This window comes from Macadamia integrifolia, chromosome 2, assembly GCF_013358625.1.
Source record: "Macadamia integrifolia cultivar HAES 741 chromosome 2, SCU_Mint_v3, whole genome shotgun sequence".
In the NCBI taxonomy this organism is placed as follows: Eukaryota; Viridiplantae; Streptophyta; class Magnoliopsida; order Proteales; family Proteaceae; genus Macadamia; species Macadamia integrifolia.
Genome location: NC_056558.1, coordinates 34,093,018 through 34,110,594, shown reverse-complemented (window position 1 = coordinate 34,110,594; position 17,577 = coordinate 34,093,018). Strand labels below are relative to the sequence as shown.

Here is a 17,577-nt window from a genome sequence, read left to right as displayed (position 1 = left end):
ACTGGTCTTAAATGCCTCTAGTCAGCTTATTTATGATTAGTTGATTCTTAATGTAAACCAATTTTTATTGTTAATTCACTAACTTACCCCCCATAGTGATGTAATACTGAAATTGAGGAAGCTCAAAATAGTACCAGGGTAAGATCTTTTCTTAGAGAATAGGGAATTCTAGATATGGAGAATAGGATATTGCTAAAACTTGTTGAAAGATGAAAAAGATGGAACAATAAGCAATAATATAACACCCGGGCTTCACACCGCAAGGTGGATCGACTGGATCAAACACCAACCTACCTTGATCAAACACAAGGGATTTCTTGAGCAAACACAAGAAGAGAGTTGCATAAGCAAACTTTGTTTTAAATTCTGAGTTGTCCTTGAATGCTTACAATTGATCCCTATTTATAGGACCAACTCAACAAAACATTACATACCCAACTTCCAACTAACAATAGTAGAAAGTCTTCACTTATTAAAGTTGGGGTAGGAAAGTATTCACCTTCCAACTACTAAAGTTGAAAGAGCCTTCACCTACCAACTACCAAAAGTGGAAAAATCCTCACCTCTTAAAGTTACAATGGAAAAGTCATCCCCCAACTACCAAAGGTGGAAAAGTCTTCATCCCCCAACTACCAAAGGTGGAAAAATCTTCATCCCCCAACTACCAAAAGTGGAAAAGTCTTCACCCATCATCACTTACAAAAGTGAATTGATCCCCCCATTTAGAAAAGTAAAAAGTAAAAGTAAAAGTAACTTCTAACCACTTAAATTGAACCGATATTGGACCAACATGGACCATGGTTCAATTGGAACTAAATTAAGACATAAAACATGAAATAAAAACTAAGTATGAAATTAATAAGCATCAACAAGGTAAGGCCACATGCTAGTTACTCTTGTTGGCCTTCTTCCTACGGATGTAGGTCTTCAGATCTGCATCACATAGTTTTGGCACTGGTCACTACACCATTATACATATATTTAATTGTGTCCACATATCTAATCAAATCTATCCCTGCATTTCGTTTTAGCATTCAAATGAACACCTTCAAAAATTTAGATGGATTGTTGTGATTCTATTGCAATACAACTTTGTGTGGGCGGCATATGTGGATTTTGGAGCTACAGGATAAAGGAAGAGGCAAAGACCCAGGACTCAAGCAAGGATTTCAAGGGGTGACCATAGAGCTTGTCCATGGCCTTTGGGTTTTATCATGTTGAATGTTTCTCCAACTGTCTTTATTAAGTCTGTATATTTTAAGGGAAAGGGTTCCTACACCAAAATACATATATTATTTTCATGGTTTGAAAAAAAATCAACAATTCATGTGTCTATAGGTCATGGCATAGTAAACACCACACGCTTAGGGAGCATTTTCCAATATTTTTAAGTTGTGTCTAGTACTCTGATGTGGGCTGCTACTGTATTAGCTTATTATGCTTTTCTACCTAATGTAGGGTCCTTATATCTCTAAGATGAGTTCATTAATTTTTAATTTCAAGTTTCCATTTCTTCAGGAAAAGAAAAAAAGAGAGGCATCACACCTTATTAGCAACTTTTGAATGAGCTAGCTTTATCTGGTTTCTGAGGTGTGAAGAGCTCTTCTCAAATCTATCAGCTCCTGGTCCTAGCAGGCCATATCTTTCGGATGCTCGCTACCCCCGAATGGTACATAATTTTTCAAAATTTCTATTGAATTGATGAATTAATTAAAATATCAATTTGTTCTAGTATGTAGCTAGACTAAGTTAATATGTAGATGAGAATGTGAAATAAAATTGGTCAATCCACATTACATATATCAAATACCAAACATTATTGGAATGGGAATTTCCATGTGGATTCTAAAATGAAATATAGGTACTATAGAAATAATTTAGAATTGATAATTACATAATACATAGTTAATCTTAAGAGATATAAGATTTAAAAGCAAAAGCAAAGGAGAAGTGAAAGTTTACTTAAATTTGATGACACAAAGGTCAAGTTAAGGGGATAGACAGAAATTTCTTCCTATTTTGAAGAGAAGGATTTACTAGTTTGAACTTTGAAATTGCAAATCTTAACTTAAATTGCAATATACACTACAGTAATGCTTGGCTCGAGTTTAAGAATTTGACAGGTCCTATTTTTTTGGGCTGTCCAGGCTTGTGACTATGAGTCTAAACATATAAATATTTAGGAAGAAACGTATAAATATTTAGGAAGAAAGAACGTTACCTCCTGGTGTGTACATGTGCCAAGACATAGAGCGTGCGAAAAGAACACACTACCCTATGCTCTAGATGTTCTCATGCGTCCTCTTGACTGGCCACTCCTATTGGCATGTACCTATGCCAGGAGGTAGCGATCTTTTGCCCAAATATTTACTTATAAAAAATAAAAAAACCAGCAATGTCTCCATCAGAAGTAAAGTCTGACAGTTGGATGTTTAGGAAATGATAAGATTTGTTACATGTCAATCACTAATTGAGATTCTATATATCCTCTCATATGTCACCGATAAACAAATTTTCAACCCCATCTGAGCAACCACATGACAATTATTGAAGGACATGTACTTCTCTGGATGTGGGCATGTTGAGGCGAGCCCCTACTCTTCTTATTTATTAGCAAAGGCTGTTGAATTTTTCTATATTTCTACATCTAGCACTTAATCCACCCAAATCAATTATATACTTAAGAATTATTTTTGGGGAACTGTTCTATATACCTAAGACACTTATCAATTGTTTCTATTCAAACATATCTAACTTTGTTAAGTTAGTTTACAGCTTTATAAAGCAAATCCAGTAACTAATTTAACAAAAACTTATGAGTATTAATTTACAATTAGTTTAAAAACAAAAATTATTGTCATGATATAACAATAATAATAGTTTATAAACCACCAAATTATCTCCATCATGGAGTGATTAATGTTTAAGACAAATCCAATTGTATCAGTATGGACTATGGACTGCTTTTTTTTCCCACCCTCATTTTTGGGTCGCCAAAGAAGGATTATAAAATACGATCTCAGCCACAAAGGCACAAGAAAGAAAGCATTTGCAAAGCAGTTGATAAGATCCAAGCAACCACTCTCTTGCAGGAAAAAAATAACTTACAAAGCCTTAGTTTGGAACTAAAATTTGACCAGTGAAACGAATGTATGTTGCTCTAAATCACATGGATGAATCCATTTCTAACATATAATAAGAATTTATTACCGTGTTAGGATATGTTAATAATGCTAGTGACATAATATAATTGATACATACGCTTTAGAATCTTCTAAATACCCAAACTAGGACCACCCAGCAATCCAAATATTAAAAAGCAAACAATTCTAACAGCATTTTGAAAGGTTAATCCTAAGCTAAACAATTCAGATGACTTTAGAAGCACTAAAACTGCCACCCTAATGATAACCAAACATATTATGTGCCATACAGGAAGAAACAAACACGATTACTAGGGAGCTCATGTAGAGGAATGATGGGCCAATGGCACAAATAACCATTGTTTCAATAGCACTAGAGACCATCAACTTTGGAATGTAGGTAATCCAAAGGGTTGCCCTGCCCTATGCATCCTTATCCATCCAAAAACACCTTGGACTGGCTATATCAGCAACTCCAGAAAGCAGATGGCAAGACCAGCCGATCAGATTTAAGGTGACCTATATTAACAAGCTATCAGCCATCCTAACTGCTTTTCTCAGTGGCATAGTTAATTTGGAAGGCAAGAACATAGTTTAATTACAAATAGGGATGGCTATTTCCATATAATTTTGAACACAAAATTGGACATCATGTGAATGAATGATTGATCATGCAAAACTTTTCTTTCACAAGGGTTTATACAGACAAGACTCTCTGAAGCTCCGCTGAGATATCATCCAAATCAATGACTTCTTTTTCATTCTTCTTTGCCACTTCAAGCTTGTCAAGCTCAAAATGTAATTCAGCAATTTTCCTTCGGATGCCCTCTCCTTTATCTGATAACCTTGAGAGAATGGCCTGAAATACAAGTTCAATTAGATCAAACTGCCAGCAGAAACACTCTCAACCTTCATCAAAAGTAGTAAGCAAGAAAACAAAAAGGAAAACAGAACAGAAAGAAAAGTTAAGAAAAACACTTCTTTAGTTGGAACTCAAGTAGAGTTGACTCAGTTTTATCATATACATATCCATAAGAACATTGCAAGCACACCAAGCTTTAAGCAAAGCTGATCTTTCATGTACGAAAATTGGTATCAATTATTAAATCAGTCAATTGAGATCGGGAATGGAACTTCCACCAGAGAAGTCTACCTATGGACCCACTTCAGCTAGTAGGGTGAAATTGATTATGCCTCTGGACAAATTTCAAGCTTCTTATCAACTTAAGTATCAAAACCATCATACCTTGTCTGCTAAAGTTCGAGAAAGCCGATCAATTCTTTCCTTCAGTTCTACCTCTTTTGGTTTACCCATACCACCTGCAGCAGCATCTTTTCTATGAGCATTCAAATCTTTGGGTTTGAATGCATAGGCGGCCCTGTAAAAATGAGTTGTCAAATCCTGCATTGTTTGCTTATATATAGGGAGAAAGAAAGTGGCTACTGACAAAAACATTGGAGATCAGAAAGGACCATACCCATCAACATTACGTTCAACTGTTGAACGTGACAATGAGCTTCCGACAAAAGTACTTTGCTTTCTCCTGTACTCCCAAATATGGTCCAAAAAAATATTTCTAAAATCAGTTAACTGAGATGACATACAATTCAGAAATAAACCATAGTGCAAAACAACCAACGCTGTATAACTGAAAAAGTAATACATGAGAGCTAATGACATAGTTATCTGCACCACAGAGGAAGACATTTCACAATCCTACCCTTATTGATACTGCCACATTAAACTAAAGATACTTCATGGATCTAAACATTTGGTTCAAGGTACAAAAACAGAATACCTAACCTTAATTGTTCCTCATCTTCCGGTACAAGTTGTACAGGTGCTGCGGTCTTGGAGTAGAGCAAACTGTGGTGACTGACTCCTGCTATACCTTGAAGCTCCAAAAATTTTATGTGGTTCTTCAAGTAGTCATCCCTATTGGACACAAAGAAGGTATCAATTTAGATAAATTTTAAAAAAATGAAAACTAATGCAGCAATGGTGATCTGAATTTTTCAATGCAGTTGGTCAATCAAAGCAGAAACACGAGAAACCTTAACAGGAAACAAATGTGACGGAGGAAAAGCAGATGCTGTATTGAAATTTACAGCATCAATAGCACATAAAAACAACCACTACAGATATTTGTAAACATACACCATTTACAGAACACTGTTCAGAATAAAAAAGATTATGCAAATTGCAGCCATTTAATAATTCAATTTTCCCCAATGTAATACAGTTTTCTGTATACAGACACTACATTTTTTGCTGGAAATCATGCTCTTCATTCAAGTGCTGCTGAGTGACTGAAACATCAAATCCCTGCTTTGGGACACTGAAAAGCTCCCGAAGATCCTAGAAGCATTCAAGAAGTTTAAGTTACATCCCAACAGTAGATTTCAATGAAAGAGTAAAAGAAAACTCGAGAAGTGAAAATTTCTCAAGTGACATCATATATTTCAGCCATACCTGACGGCTGAAATAGCGTGTCTGTTCTTTACGCTCAGTTGCAGTTCGAAACAAGCCTCCCTTGAAAACCTGGAAAATATGTCCAACCCATGCCATTATATTGATGACTGAGTTTAAATGCTGTATTCTCTATACATGGATGCCTCCACATGCAAGATAAAAGACAAGGACTTGATTGGACCATATAATTGGAAAACTATACAGAGAAAACTCAACCTGCATTCTATATATCTTCTCTTCAATGGTACCACATGTCATTAATCGGTATACAAGAACATCCTTCTTTTGCCCAATTCGGTATGCACGGTCAACACTTTGATTGTCAGTGCTACAAAGACAGACAACAAATCATTAACTCTTGTTCCCAAAAAGCAACACAAGCACCTGTCAACTTCAAAATTACAAAATCAATGAATGTCAAAGTAATTGCATAAACCACAGAAAAACAAAAATACTAGAAACATAATATTTGCACGTAAGTTCTTCTAAAGGGGCCATGTAAACTAGCAAACCACCAATGAAATATGAGAAACCAACATAAATTTGCCAAGCATTTGCAGTTTCTGTCATTGTACAGCCTCCTTGAAAGAAAGAATCAGTGGCAAGGAGATTTAGGACATTTGACCAAGAAGCACATAAATGAGACTAAAGAGACAAACTGCTATCAATTGCCAAATAATGAAATCTAGAAAAGGCCAATATGGCTTCAGATTGATGATGAATTTATCATCTTAGCACACCTTCCATTGTGCCTGTTACCATTGCCCCTCAAATACTATTCCTCTCTTAGAGGCAGAAGTAGATAGTTCAGGTTCTAGGGCTCTATGCTTTGAAAATTCTCCAAACATTAAGCAGCCTGAATTATATTTTTTCTAGGCAGCCAAATTATTCTAATCTTCAGAAAGCCTTTTGTTTGGCACTTAAATGTGTTGGAGATGTTTTAAGGATATTCCCTTGAAAGCCTGCCAATTTAAAAAAAGGATTGCCTAGCAAACTGGGAAACTCTCTCTCGAGAAGAGAGAACCCAATTCATTCAGTTCACTGCATCTCATGTTCGTGGAAAAATAAGGATTGCTGGATTGGCTTCACCTGACCTCCAGTGGGATATGGTCCTCCAGTTCTAAAGTCCTTAAATTGATCTTCAACTCAAACCAGAGACTAAGTGCACATCACAGTCAGCATCATTATTTATTGCATGCTTTTAAAAACCATACTAAATATGGAACTGAAAAAATGGTCTGTTTCTAGTTTTTTGGTTTAATCATCCAAATTTCCTATTAACATAAAATTAGGCAATGCATAGGTTTGACCTTCACAGAGATGCCACACAAAGGTGTCTATCTAGGTTACACATTAGCCTGGGCATGCTATAAGTAGGTAGTTCCCTAATTAATCCACAATGTCAATTGAGCTAAGACAACATATATTTGTTGTCATACAAGCGGCAGCATGCATGTGTTTTCTCATGCGCTTTAGTGATCATGGGAGAATTTACTTGCATTTCTTGGTTTGATTTTTGAACATTTTAGTTGCCTATGGTTGCTCTTAGTCTAAAAGATATTAAGATGACAAAAAATAACAAAATTACCTCGGAAATTTCCAGTAAATCTTTTTTTCTTTTTGGGTGAAGTTCCAGTAAATCTTACCAAATGGACATTAAAAAAAAAAAAATGCAAAACAATAGAAGACAATAAACATTCAGGTTACCAGAAGGTCCAGAGCAACCTATCTGGTGCAGATACTACCTTGGATTCCATGCTGGATCAACTACAATTACACGATCTGCTTTTGTAAGAGTAAGACCAAGGCCACCAACTTGAGATGTCAAGAGAAAAATTGGAGCCCCTTTACCTTCTTGGAAATCCTGGAAATGAAATGGTCAAATTAAAGAACAAAACCTCAACTCAGCTGAGAGTAAGAATAAATAACTGAGTCGCCTACATGAATCTAATTCCCCCCATTCTGATCCATCTAAACCCATAAGAAGTTGGATACCAAAAAATATGAGGAAAAAAAGTTGGTATCAAGTAAAGCAAGTGATAACTAACATTCACAATCTTCTCTCTGTCGGTAGCTTTTGTGGTCCCATCAATGCGTAAGAATTCATAACCCTTTGATATTATCAATTCCTGAACAGAAAACAAGACCTCAAAGAAATCAATTGCATGCCAAAGTATAATGCCAATAATGCACAAGAATGGTTAAAATGCCACAGAAGTAAATAACTTGGAAAGTATGCAGGGAAATCTTTCTATATTGTGGCTCCAATAAAACCACTGCACTACCATCATGAAAATATATTCAAGGTCGTCACCCTATGCAACCTGGATTGATCTAAGAAAGTGTAGGCATGTCTAAGTAGATGTCACAAAGGGCTCTCCATAAATCTCACCTTAAGGCCAGTCACCAAGCTCAATAGCTAGTGGGAAAATGAAGAATTGAGAGAAAAAATGCATTTTCAATCATCTTCAATATACCAGAATCAAGTGAGAAATCTGTTTAAAAAAAAAATTTCAAGCTGCGTTAATGTGCTACACCCTAAGAGATTGCATACACCTTGGTAGATTGTGGAGCGTTAAAGCCCATCCTACCCGGAGGTCTTGGGCTGAAGTTCCCTGGTTCACACCTTCCCTCCCCCTCATTGACTAGGATAAAAAAGGACATTAAAAAAAAAAAAGAAAAAAAGAAATTGCATACAGTATTTGTTAAAGAAAGACAGTTATGTGTGCTAGAGCCTAGAAGACTGAAACTACTCGTGCACCAGTTAAAAACTCTCACTCTATATATTTGGAAGGCAAGCTAGGCCCTTCCAGACTATGATCAGGTAAGAAATGGACAAGACGCATAGAGTCATCTCCCAATCGTTTATGGGGGGCCATTTATCTTCCAAAAACCAAGTTTATGATCCTTGAATGTCAAAACCTTTTAGCAACTGTCTTAGTACACTACCTTGATTATCAACAAGAACAAACAGCTCCTAATAAGGGTACTAACGACCATTCTTCTTAGCAGGCAAATAAAAAGTCAAACAGAAATTGAGAGTTTACCTGAATTAAATTTAGCATCTTGCGGGTTTGAGAAAAGATCAGTACACAATGCCCTTCAGCAACCAGGTTATCCTAAACAAATCGCCACAATTATTAGAGAGAAATGATCAACTCAATAATACAGAGGGTCAACTTAGTAGAGTCTTGCAGCCCTAACCAGTAAGGATTCTATAAAAGATATCTTGCATGAGACGTTTTCATGCATCTTTCTAGAATCTGCACCATCAGTGACATTCGTTAAATGCAATGCAATTCTTTCTACCACCCCTAGCTCTTCCTGGTTGAGCATTGAGTCCATCCCCTCCAGAATATCTTCAGCAGCCCTTTTTGTCAACATAAATGGATGATCACAGATTTTTTTCAAGATCTGTTTTAGAAAATTCACATATATGGTTCAGTATGGGCATGTTTAGGAAGAAACCATGTTAGTTATAAGATACCTAGGAAAGATATCTAGGAAGTAAGGAACATTAAATTCATTTTAAAGATCAAGCCATTCTGTATAAATCTTCAGTTTCTAATTGCAGAAAATTAATCTAAGAGAACACAAGGGAAGAGATCGAATCTGCACAAACAAAAATATAAACCAATCAACAAGCTAGTTAAATAGATTGCTTTCAACTTCTTCAGAACCCTGCACAACAAAACCCTTTAAATTGATGATTGACACAACAGAAAAAGGACAGTGGCAATCATAGTAAACAACCTGAGAAAAAATGGTACAGAGTGCTGCCTCAAGCATGGTTCAAAATTTCAATGAAATTACCGAAAGTTCCTAAAGTATTTCGGTTTTGAGAAGCTTTAAATAAATAAAAATAAAAATAAAAAACAGGGGTTGACTCTACAGGTATACAATATTTCGAATAAAATTCAACATTGACTGTAATTTTGGTAATTTCTGTCATTTCAACATGTTTCGGTGAAATTTTGACCCCTTTCGCCTGATAATTCCATAACTACTAGAAACCCTCAAATTTTTGGCAAAGTCCTTCATTTTTCTACTAAATCAAAATTTGGTGGTCAACTGTCATCAACATTTGAGTAAATTTAAAGAATCATTTGGCAAAATTTACTTAAATTTCAAAATTTTCACCTATAGGTCTGCTGTGATGAGCTTTGATTCTTCTGAAGTCCAAAGCCAAAAGACCATTTTAGGTGAGTTTTTTTACAATCTAAAAGTTCAAATATGTTTAGAGATGCTTACCAGGGGTTTCCTAAAGTTTTGAGCCAAAATATAGCCACATCAAAAATGGCCAATTGAAATGTATCAGATTTTGGTCAAATTTCAATCGAATTTTGAAATCTTGTACTATGGCTTCAAGTAGTGAAAGCTTTACAAAGCATTATGGAATTCTCATCGCAAATAGTTGTTCCTCGTTATCGATTTACATCACTTCTCAAGCCATCAAATGAAATTCAAAGGTAAAAATAAACACATTCCAAGAGTATAGTTCCATGATTTCAAGGGCATAGCTATTTACAAGTTTACTGGTTCTTCCTACTCATGATATTAGTTCTAGAAATAAGTTAGATTTCCTATTTCCTACACAATGTGTTCTAACTACCAAGGTGGCCAGATCTTCCCGTAAACAATAAAACTCTAGAATTTTACAAGAAATTGTTTCTCTAATAATTATTCTTAATTCATTTTATGATTTTTAAAAACAAATTTTAGACTGCCAAAAAAAATCTAAAGCCATTATGTTTGAGGCTGAATAATCACTGCACTATTTTTACCATTACATCCACTACAGGTACAGTACCATGAAGAAGCAACCAGGTACCAAAATAATGTGCCAAACAGTTAAATTTTAGATAAAGAAAAACATTATAAACATCCCCAACAATAATAGACAGAAAAATGATGACACAATAACTAGCATAAGTGAAAGTAAAGACAAAAAACAATAACCAATAGCAAAATACAAAACAGGAAAATCAATTCATGAGTGGATCATGTTATTCCTTTTTGGTTTAGAAATGTAATTCAAGAAAGATAGGAAAAGCAAATTGACAACAAAAGATGAAGCAAGAATCTAAGAAAATTAGTACCGTCAATGCAGCCAACGGTGATCCATCAAATGCTGAAAGAACCAGCTCACTGTTCAGAAAGGCTTCATACAATTGTCGCTAGAAACCCAAGAAGAGCGATCATATCAACCAATTGGCAACAAATCCAAAGACTAAAATTTGGACAAAATGCAAAATTGACCACACCTGGCACTGTGTCAATCTCAGCCAGACAATTATCTCATTCTTCTTAGAAAGTTTAGAACTTTTTTCTGTTTCATTTTCAAGGAACACCTCACTCTTCAACCGGCGCAAAAAGAATGGTTCGATTCGTTGTCTCAGCTCCTGGGAAAGCAAAACAACAATATTGTAAATTGTTTTAACTCTTTAGAACAACAATTACTAAGAGAATCCAAAGCAAATTTCAAATTATACAAAAGCAAAAAAATTTCCAGTCCAGCAAGACTAAAGAGTATCTCTAGACTGACACCTCGTTAGGCCATGTGGAAGGGTGATATGTCAATCTTGGCTGTATGGAGTAGCACAAATTTCAGACAACCATATACTCTACTATGTATTAGCATATTTCCTTTTATTTTCAGTTGTCTAATTTTTTAGAAGGGTTTCATTTTTTCATAAGATATTTAAACCTTATATTTCCATTTGGCCAACTTTGTTTGGGCTGAAACTTGACATGTGAGCAGGGAACTTCAAGTCCACCTATCCCCAAATTTAAACTTTATCCAACCTGCACGTGGAAGATATTTGTGCCAGTTTAGAGAAACTCCCTAGAGCTGCTGGACTAGGGAAAAAAATCGTCCTACGTTAAATTTACATGGTATGCAAATACAAATCCAGCCAAAGATGGAGGAAAGAAAGTCAATATGAACCAAACAAAATTTGAATGGTGAATCTCGATAAGACCTTGGACTATTATGAATACAGAACCATCATTAAAAAATATAAATGAACAAAACTCTCCAACTTCAGTAAATACTCATTCTTGTTAAAAGGTTTAGTTATTTATGTTGTTTCAGTCTCAATGGATACAAACACTTTTAAGCAGCTGAGAAAAGTTAATACCTGTGCAACAGCAGAACTGATGCGCTTTTCCCTGTCGAAGGCATTCTTATCATTTCCACGAAGAATGGGAGCCTCATATCTGTTCTTAAACCTAAAAATATCTCAACACTCAGTGAAATGATATATACCAACTTGAAAACAGAAAATTGTACCATGAGAATGGTAATTACTCTATCTTGTCCCCCAAAAGTTCTGGACAACAAAAGTTGAACAATGCCCACAATTCCTATTTCAAGGCAATGATAAGAGAAAATTTACATTATTAAGTATACAGAAATAAATTGCAGAGTTTTAGTACCCAAAAAAAAACAAAACAAAGAGTATGATATCACCTTCAGATTGTTTTGAAGTGGTGTCCCACTAATAATGATCCGGTGGGCACTAGGTATTTCGAGCAAACTTTTGGCCCTTTGTGTTCCTGGATTTTTTATCAAATGCCCCTACAGTATGACAAATCAAGATAACCGCATTAAACATCACAGAAGTACCCAACAAAATGTCATCTTATCAATGAGAAAAGCCAAAGACTAACACAAAAAAGGTTAAAATTTGGAAAAAAAACACTTTGTAGAATATATGAAAGTTGTTCTTATGCTATTCAGATATTGATCCAAGCAAGTGAAAAACTCCCTAACCAGATTACCCAAAGATATGTTGAAAAAAGACACATTAAACCAATACCAGAAAAACGACCATGTTGAAAGTTTTACAAACAGAGTAATTGAATTCTCGAATTGCAATGTACTATGAAATTTTTTGCCAAAAGTAGTACTAGTTTTTTATAACAGACTAAATATTATCAATCATTTGCAAAATAAAAAATAATTCAGGACAAATGGATATCTAAATCCAGAAATCCAATCAAGTGGCAGTCTTGCATCCCCTATGTGTCCAGGCACCTTTCTGGGCCCAAGGCAATAACAAGACTTGTTTGATGCAAGAAAAGCAACAGTTTTGGATGCCTAGATGTCACCTTGCGCCCTTATAACAGCAAGCCTTATATTATATCATTTTTTTACATTCCATAAGTTTACATTGATTTATGTTTATTGATTTGTTTTTTATGAATATACTTACATTAAATCCTATGCTTTATTTATTATAGATTGACTTTCTCATATTAAGTCATTACTCCATATGTGACACAGTCGGAAAGCTCGCCTTTTGCGCCACCATCAATCACCCTTGGATGGAACATAACCTTCGTAGATGGACCCCCAACTCCCGTTCCTTCGAAGGGATTTGGAAAGCCATCTACTTTGATGTTTCTTCTAAGCTTAGATCTCTCTGTCACAGCCCGGTTTGTGACACCCCAAGGAACAGGCCCATTGTTGTCTCCTGGGGTCTTCTCTGCTCTGTCACCTCCCCCCCCACCCCACCCCACCCCGATGTTGTCTCCCCTAGTTAGCTAGTTTTGGGGCTTGCCACCCTCCCCCTCTTTCCGAAGGTTTTGTTCTTCTTGGCCCTCCCCCTTTTTTCCCCCCTTGTTTATTATTCTCCTTGGTAATGAATTATTTATTCATCTAAAAAGAAAAAAAGATACAATTATCACTGATATATTAAATATACGGCAAACCTAAAGCGTCTAAGGCACCTAGGCACCCCTCCAAAGCCTTATATCACCTAGTCATCCTGACAACTATATCATAAGGCCAGATTGTATTTCACACCGACCCAATAAAATGATTGTAGAAGCATACCAGAAATTAAGATATACTGAGAGAGAACATAAATCAGTTGTACATCAAAATTCTACCTCATCAAGTATAATGTAGTCCCAAGTCTTGGTGTCCTCACTTATCTCATCATCTGAGTAGCAATCCCCTCTCAAAGATTTAAAATTGCTCCGTACAATATCATAAGTTGTAAGAAGAACACCCTTGTCCTATAAGATATACAAGAATTAGAAGAAGAAAAAATAAAAAAAGAGCGAGAAGTATCTAATCTGCCTCTGATGCAAACTAAATTCATAGAAGAAGCTGTCCCAGATATCATAGACAAAGCATAAGCAGCAAGTGTGAATTCCATAGCCAATTGTCCTACTTCCACAGGATATCATTGAGATAGTAATAAAATACCATGTAAATTAACAACTGTATGATGATTACTCTTCGGATTTTGAAAGAGAAAACCGCAAAGAAGACAAATATAAAACCTGGAGTATGTACTGAAGTTCATACTGGCGTGCCTTTACACAAGTTCCAAAATATCTGCAAGCAATGATGAGACACCATTACATCCTGACTACACATGAAAATTGGAAATGCAATAAACTTCAAAAACAAATGTGCAATTGAAGGAACAAAGCCAGTTGGAGCCTCACTCTCTTGTTTTGTCACCAAGGCCCACAAGTGATAGCTCCTTGATCCAGTGAGACAGAAGTGTTTTTGGGGCTACAACCAATGCCCTCTTAATCAAGCACGAATGAAAAAGTCCAGCTAGGAAGCTGCACATCTGGAAAAAGTTGTGACTAATTATGAAAGAGGAAAATATTTTGAACCTTTGCAGAAAAATTTATTAATTCAACACAAAAAAAAAAAATCCAGCAACATAGAAACGACTTATAATTATCTTCATAAAAGAATTAAAATTGGACTTGGTGCTCTGATGACAATATTCTATTATGACCAAAAATATCATTAGAAAAAAAAAAAAAAACCACCATGCCAAAGAGGATATGCACTCGTTTATTGAAACACATTGAAACAGCCAATAAGTCTTTAAAAGGTTTATAAAAATTTATGGCAATAAAAGAAAATGCATTTAACCAACTATGTGAACTTGTATCAAGCATTTTTTAGTTAATGGTAGTCTTTTCTGTCTATATTTTGTGAAGCACTCATATAGAAGTTCAAAGCTTGGAATTGCTCTCAGTTGTCAGCACATATCTAATAGTATGTAGTTACGCTTTAAAGGCCGAGCCAACTTAAAATACCAGAGTTAAATTGACTCCTGGGACGAAAATTATCCACATTTTACCTGCATTGTCTTCCCCAAACCCATGTCATCCCCTAAAATTCCTCCTGTACCACGACAGTGAAGAGCCCACAACCATTTCAAGCCATCACGCTGGTGTGGAAATAACATATTTGCAATTTTTCCAGGTAACCTGTATATCAACTTTGCACCGCTCAAAGTGATAGTAAATTCATCCTCAGAAACAGAGTTACTACCATCATCTTCTGATATATTAACAGAGACAGCATTACGAACTTCCTTCTCAACAGCACGAGGTGGAGGCTTTACTCGTTTACCCGATTCACCGCTGCTCAATACAACGCAGCCACCATCACTATCATCTGAAACAACAGAATATGTCGTAGATACAGCCTTTTCACCAGCCGTACTGCTATCATTTTCCAATCCTCCCTTACCCGTATCCCTTCTGCTAACATAGAAATTGTCTCCCTCGGCATCATTCTCTGAGTCACCCTCCTCATCGACAACGACCCCATGTTCCTCCGCAGCCGTCCCAACATTATCACCAACACTAGACACCCGAGCAGAGCCCGACGAGAAATCGGACCTACTAGATTTGACAGAGAAAATGGAAGAAGAAGCACTCTCATAGTCTGGTACATCGTCAATATCCTCATTGTGCTTTGGCGCTTCATTTACACCCAAAAGAGGCGAACTCTCAACGGCTTTAGGGATTCGTTTCTTCTCAATCGACAAATAATGGAGTCTCGAGCTCAAATCGTTGAGAATGTCTGTAATCTCGTTACCTTCTTCGGCCACGTTTTTATTGGCTTTTGCAGGTGGAGAATCGAAATCGGTAGTGATTCCAGAGAAGCTAGGTTTGGAAGGATTTCCGGCAACGGCGGTAGTGTCGGTGACGTTACTCTTTACAGGTCGAGAATCGAAGTCCGTGATTCCAGCGAAGGTAGGCTCGAAAGGGTTTCCGACGGGAGTATTAACAGGAGGAGAATCGAAATCGGTGATTCCCCCGAAGTTCGGTTCGGATGGCTCGTCGGCACTGATGTTGTCGTGGGAGGAGAGCTTGCAAAGGCGGCGTCGACCTTCGAGTTTGACCTTGGAGGGTTTATCAGGTTTGGACGATCGACTTTGAGAAGAGAAGTCCTTCAGAAGACGAGCGTGTCTCTGGTTGAGACTCATAGGTTCTTCCTTCTCTGCCATGGGAGCGAGTCACTCCTCTCGATCGATCGATACAGTTTATCGGATGAAGAAATGAAGAATGAGGATTCTTCGTTCTTAGGAGAAGCAAATATCCCGCTCCACCTCTTTTTAAAGTGTGAGATTTGAAATTTGAAAGAGAGAGAGAGAGAGATTGATTTTGCACCGTACAAGTTCTCTGCGATGTCCACTGGTGAAATTATTTTCTGCAACGACAACAAGAGGGCAAAAGCCGAAAAATGAAGAATTTCAGGTTGTTTCTGTAAATGCGCACGTATAGGAATTCTTTCTCCCTTGAACGGGTTTAATTATTGGATCGGCTGACCATGACCGAACCAGAACGTGGTTTGGTCGATCAGACCAAGTGGAGCGATCTTTTAAAAAGCTAAGCCTTAGGGGTGTCAATTTTGGGTCTGCAACAGCAGTTCGGGCTCAAGTCCGGCCCAATTAACATTTAGTCATTTCCATTGAAATGGTGCTACCTAATAGGTGTCTGATCCAGATTGATCGAGTAATAGCCTAACTCAACTCGACAAGTTTAAAGCTTTCTTAGAGCTTGTTTAGAGACTGTTCCATTTATTGATAAATGTCTCACCAGCCCATTTAAAGCCCATCTAAGGCCCGTTTAGCACTATTATTGATAACCTTATTGAGGATTAGTACCCGACCAATCATTTATAAATGGGACCATGTCTAACTTATGAGATTACCTAAATGCTCTACTTGAGTGTTTGGATTCTCTACCCACATGGGTAGGATGGAAATTCTGCTTCATTGGTAATTACCCATGTGGGTAGAGAATCTAGAGTCCTGGACTCCCTACCTGAGAGGTTGAAGCCAATTCTTAAATAATAAAAAGACCGATCTAAAGTTCTTTCTCTTTCAGTTTTCCGCCCAACTCCTTCCAAAAAAATCAGCTAGATCCCTTCTGAGGTTGTAGAAGCTGCTCAGAAGGCTCACTTGGAGTTTCTTCAAGCCCCAGTCCTCACATAGCTAGATTTGAGATTGTGGATGCCAAATCCGGTGTCCCTTCAAATGGAGGTATAGACTTGGACTTCCACTTAAGGATTTAGTTATCAATATTAGTATTGATCTCAGCTGATATCGATATGATATTGGCATGGATAAGTGTGAATCGGTCACTTTTGCCCTTGTTTTTAATTAAAGTACATTTTTTACTGTTTTACCCTGAAACAATAGAGGTCATCAATTCAAATCAATCAGGTGTTGGTATTAATCTTAGTCGATACCGAGATATGATATTGCCGATACAATATTGATACTTGAAACCATGCTCCCTCTCCTTCTACCTTTCAAAACTTAACATTGATGCATCATAGATTAGTGACAATAGGGAGAAGGGGACTAGGAACTGTAATCATAGATCACCAAGGGTATCCATATATTGCAGAGTCTAAACCAGTAGGATTTGATTCTATTCTCTTGGGTGAGGCATGTAAGAATATTCTAATTTCCTAATTCTCCTTATTGTCCCAAATCAATTAGGAAATTGGTCAATACCAATCTCTTATATTTAGTACTGGATTCCAAATAGGAAACTCACTCTATAAATAGGATTTTAGGTCCTCACGAATGTGTTGCAGTGGAGATCAAGGTACGTGAAGAATATAATGGTGGCAAATTCTTCACAGTCGATGGTGAACGATATGTGCCGTTGTTTTCTTAT

General features: G+C 36.6%; 1 protein-coding gene across 1 annotated transcript; it reads right to left on the bottom strand.

Moving 5' to 3' along the window:
• Positions 1–3,716: 3,716 nt before the first annotated feature.
• LOC122071835 (protein CHROMATIN REMODELING 24) lies at positions 3,717–16,089 on the bottom strand. The gene is made up of 20 exons (XM_042636263.1): positions 14,736–16,089; positions 14,080–14,210; positions 13,912–13,966; positions 13,513–13,641; positions 12,089–12,196; positions 11,927–11,982; positions 11,757–11,847; positions 10,881–11,018; positions 10,716–10,793; positions 8,821–9,030; positions 8,664–8,735; positions 7,665–7,745; positions 7,362–7,480; positions 5,833–5,944; positions 5,617–5,685; positions 5,408–5,502; positions 4,948–5,079; positions 4,622–4,687; positions 4,390–4,522; positions 3,717–4,002 (listed from the first exon to the last, which is right to left on the bottom strand). The coding sequence occupies exons 1-20, from the start codon at positions 15,891–15,893 to the stop codon at positions 3,841–3,843; spliced, it is 3,195 nt and encodes a 1,064-aa protein (XP_042492197.1). The 5' UTR covers positions 15,894–16,089; the 3' UTR covers positions 3,717–3,840.
• Positions 16,090–17,577: the final 1,488 nt, after the last annotated feature.

Coding starts and splice junctions, on each gene's coding strand:
- LOC122071835 (XM_042636263.1), bottom strand. CDS start 15,893: ATGGCAGAGAAGGAAGAACCTATGAGTCTCAACCAGAGACACGCTCGT. Junction 10,794..10,880: donor TGAGATTGACACAGTGCCAG/GTGTGGTCAATT, acceptor TTGGGTTTCTAG/CGACAATTGTATGAAGCCTT. Junction 4,688..4,947: donor GAAGATGAGGAACAATTAAG/GTTAGGTATTCT, acceptor TTGGGAGTACAG/GAGAAAGCAAAGTACTTTTG.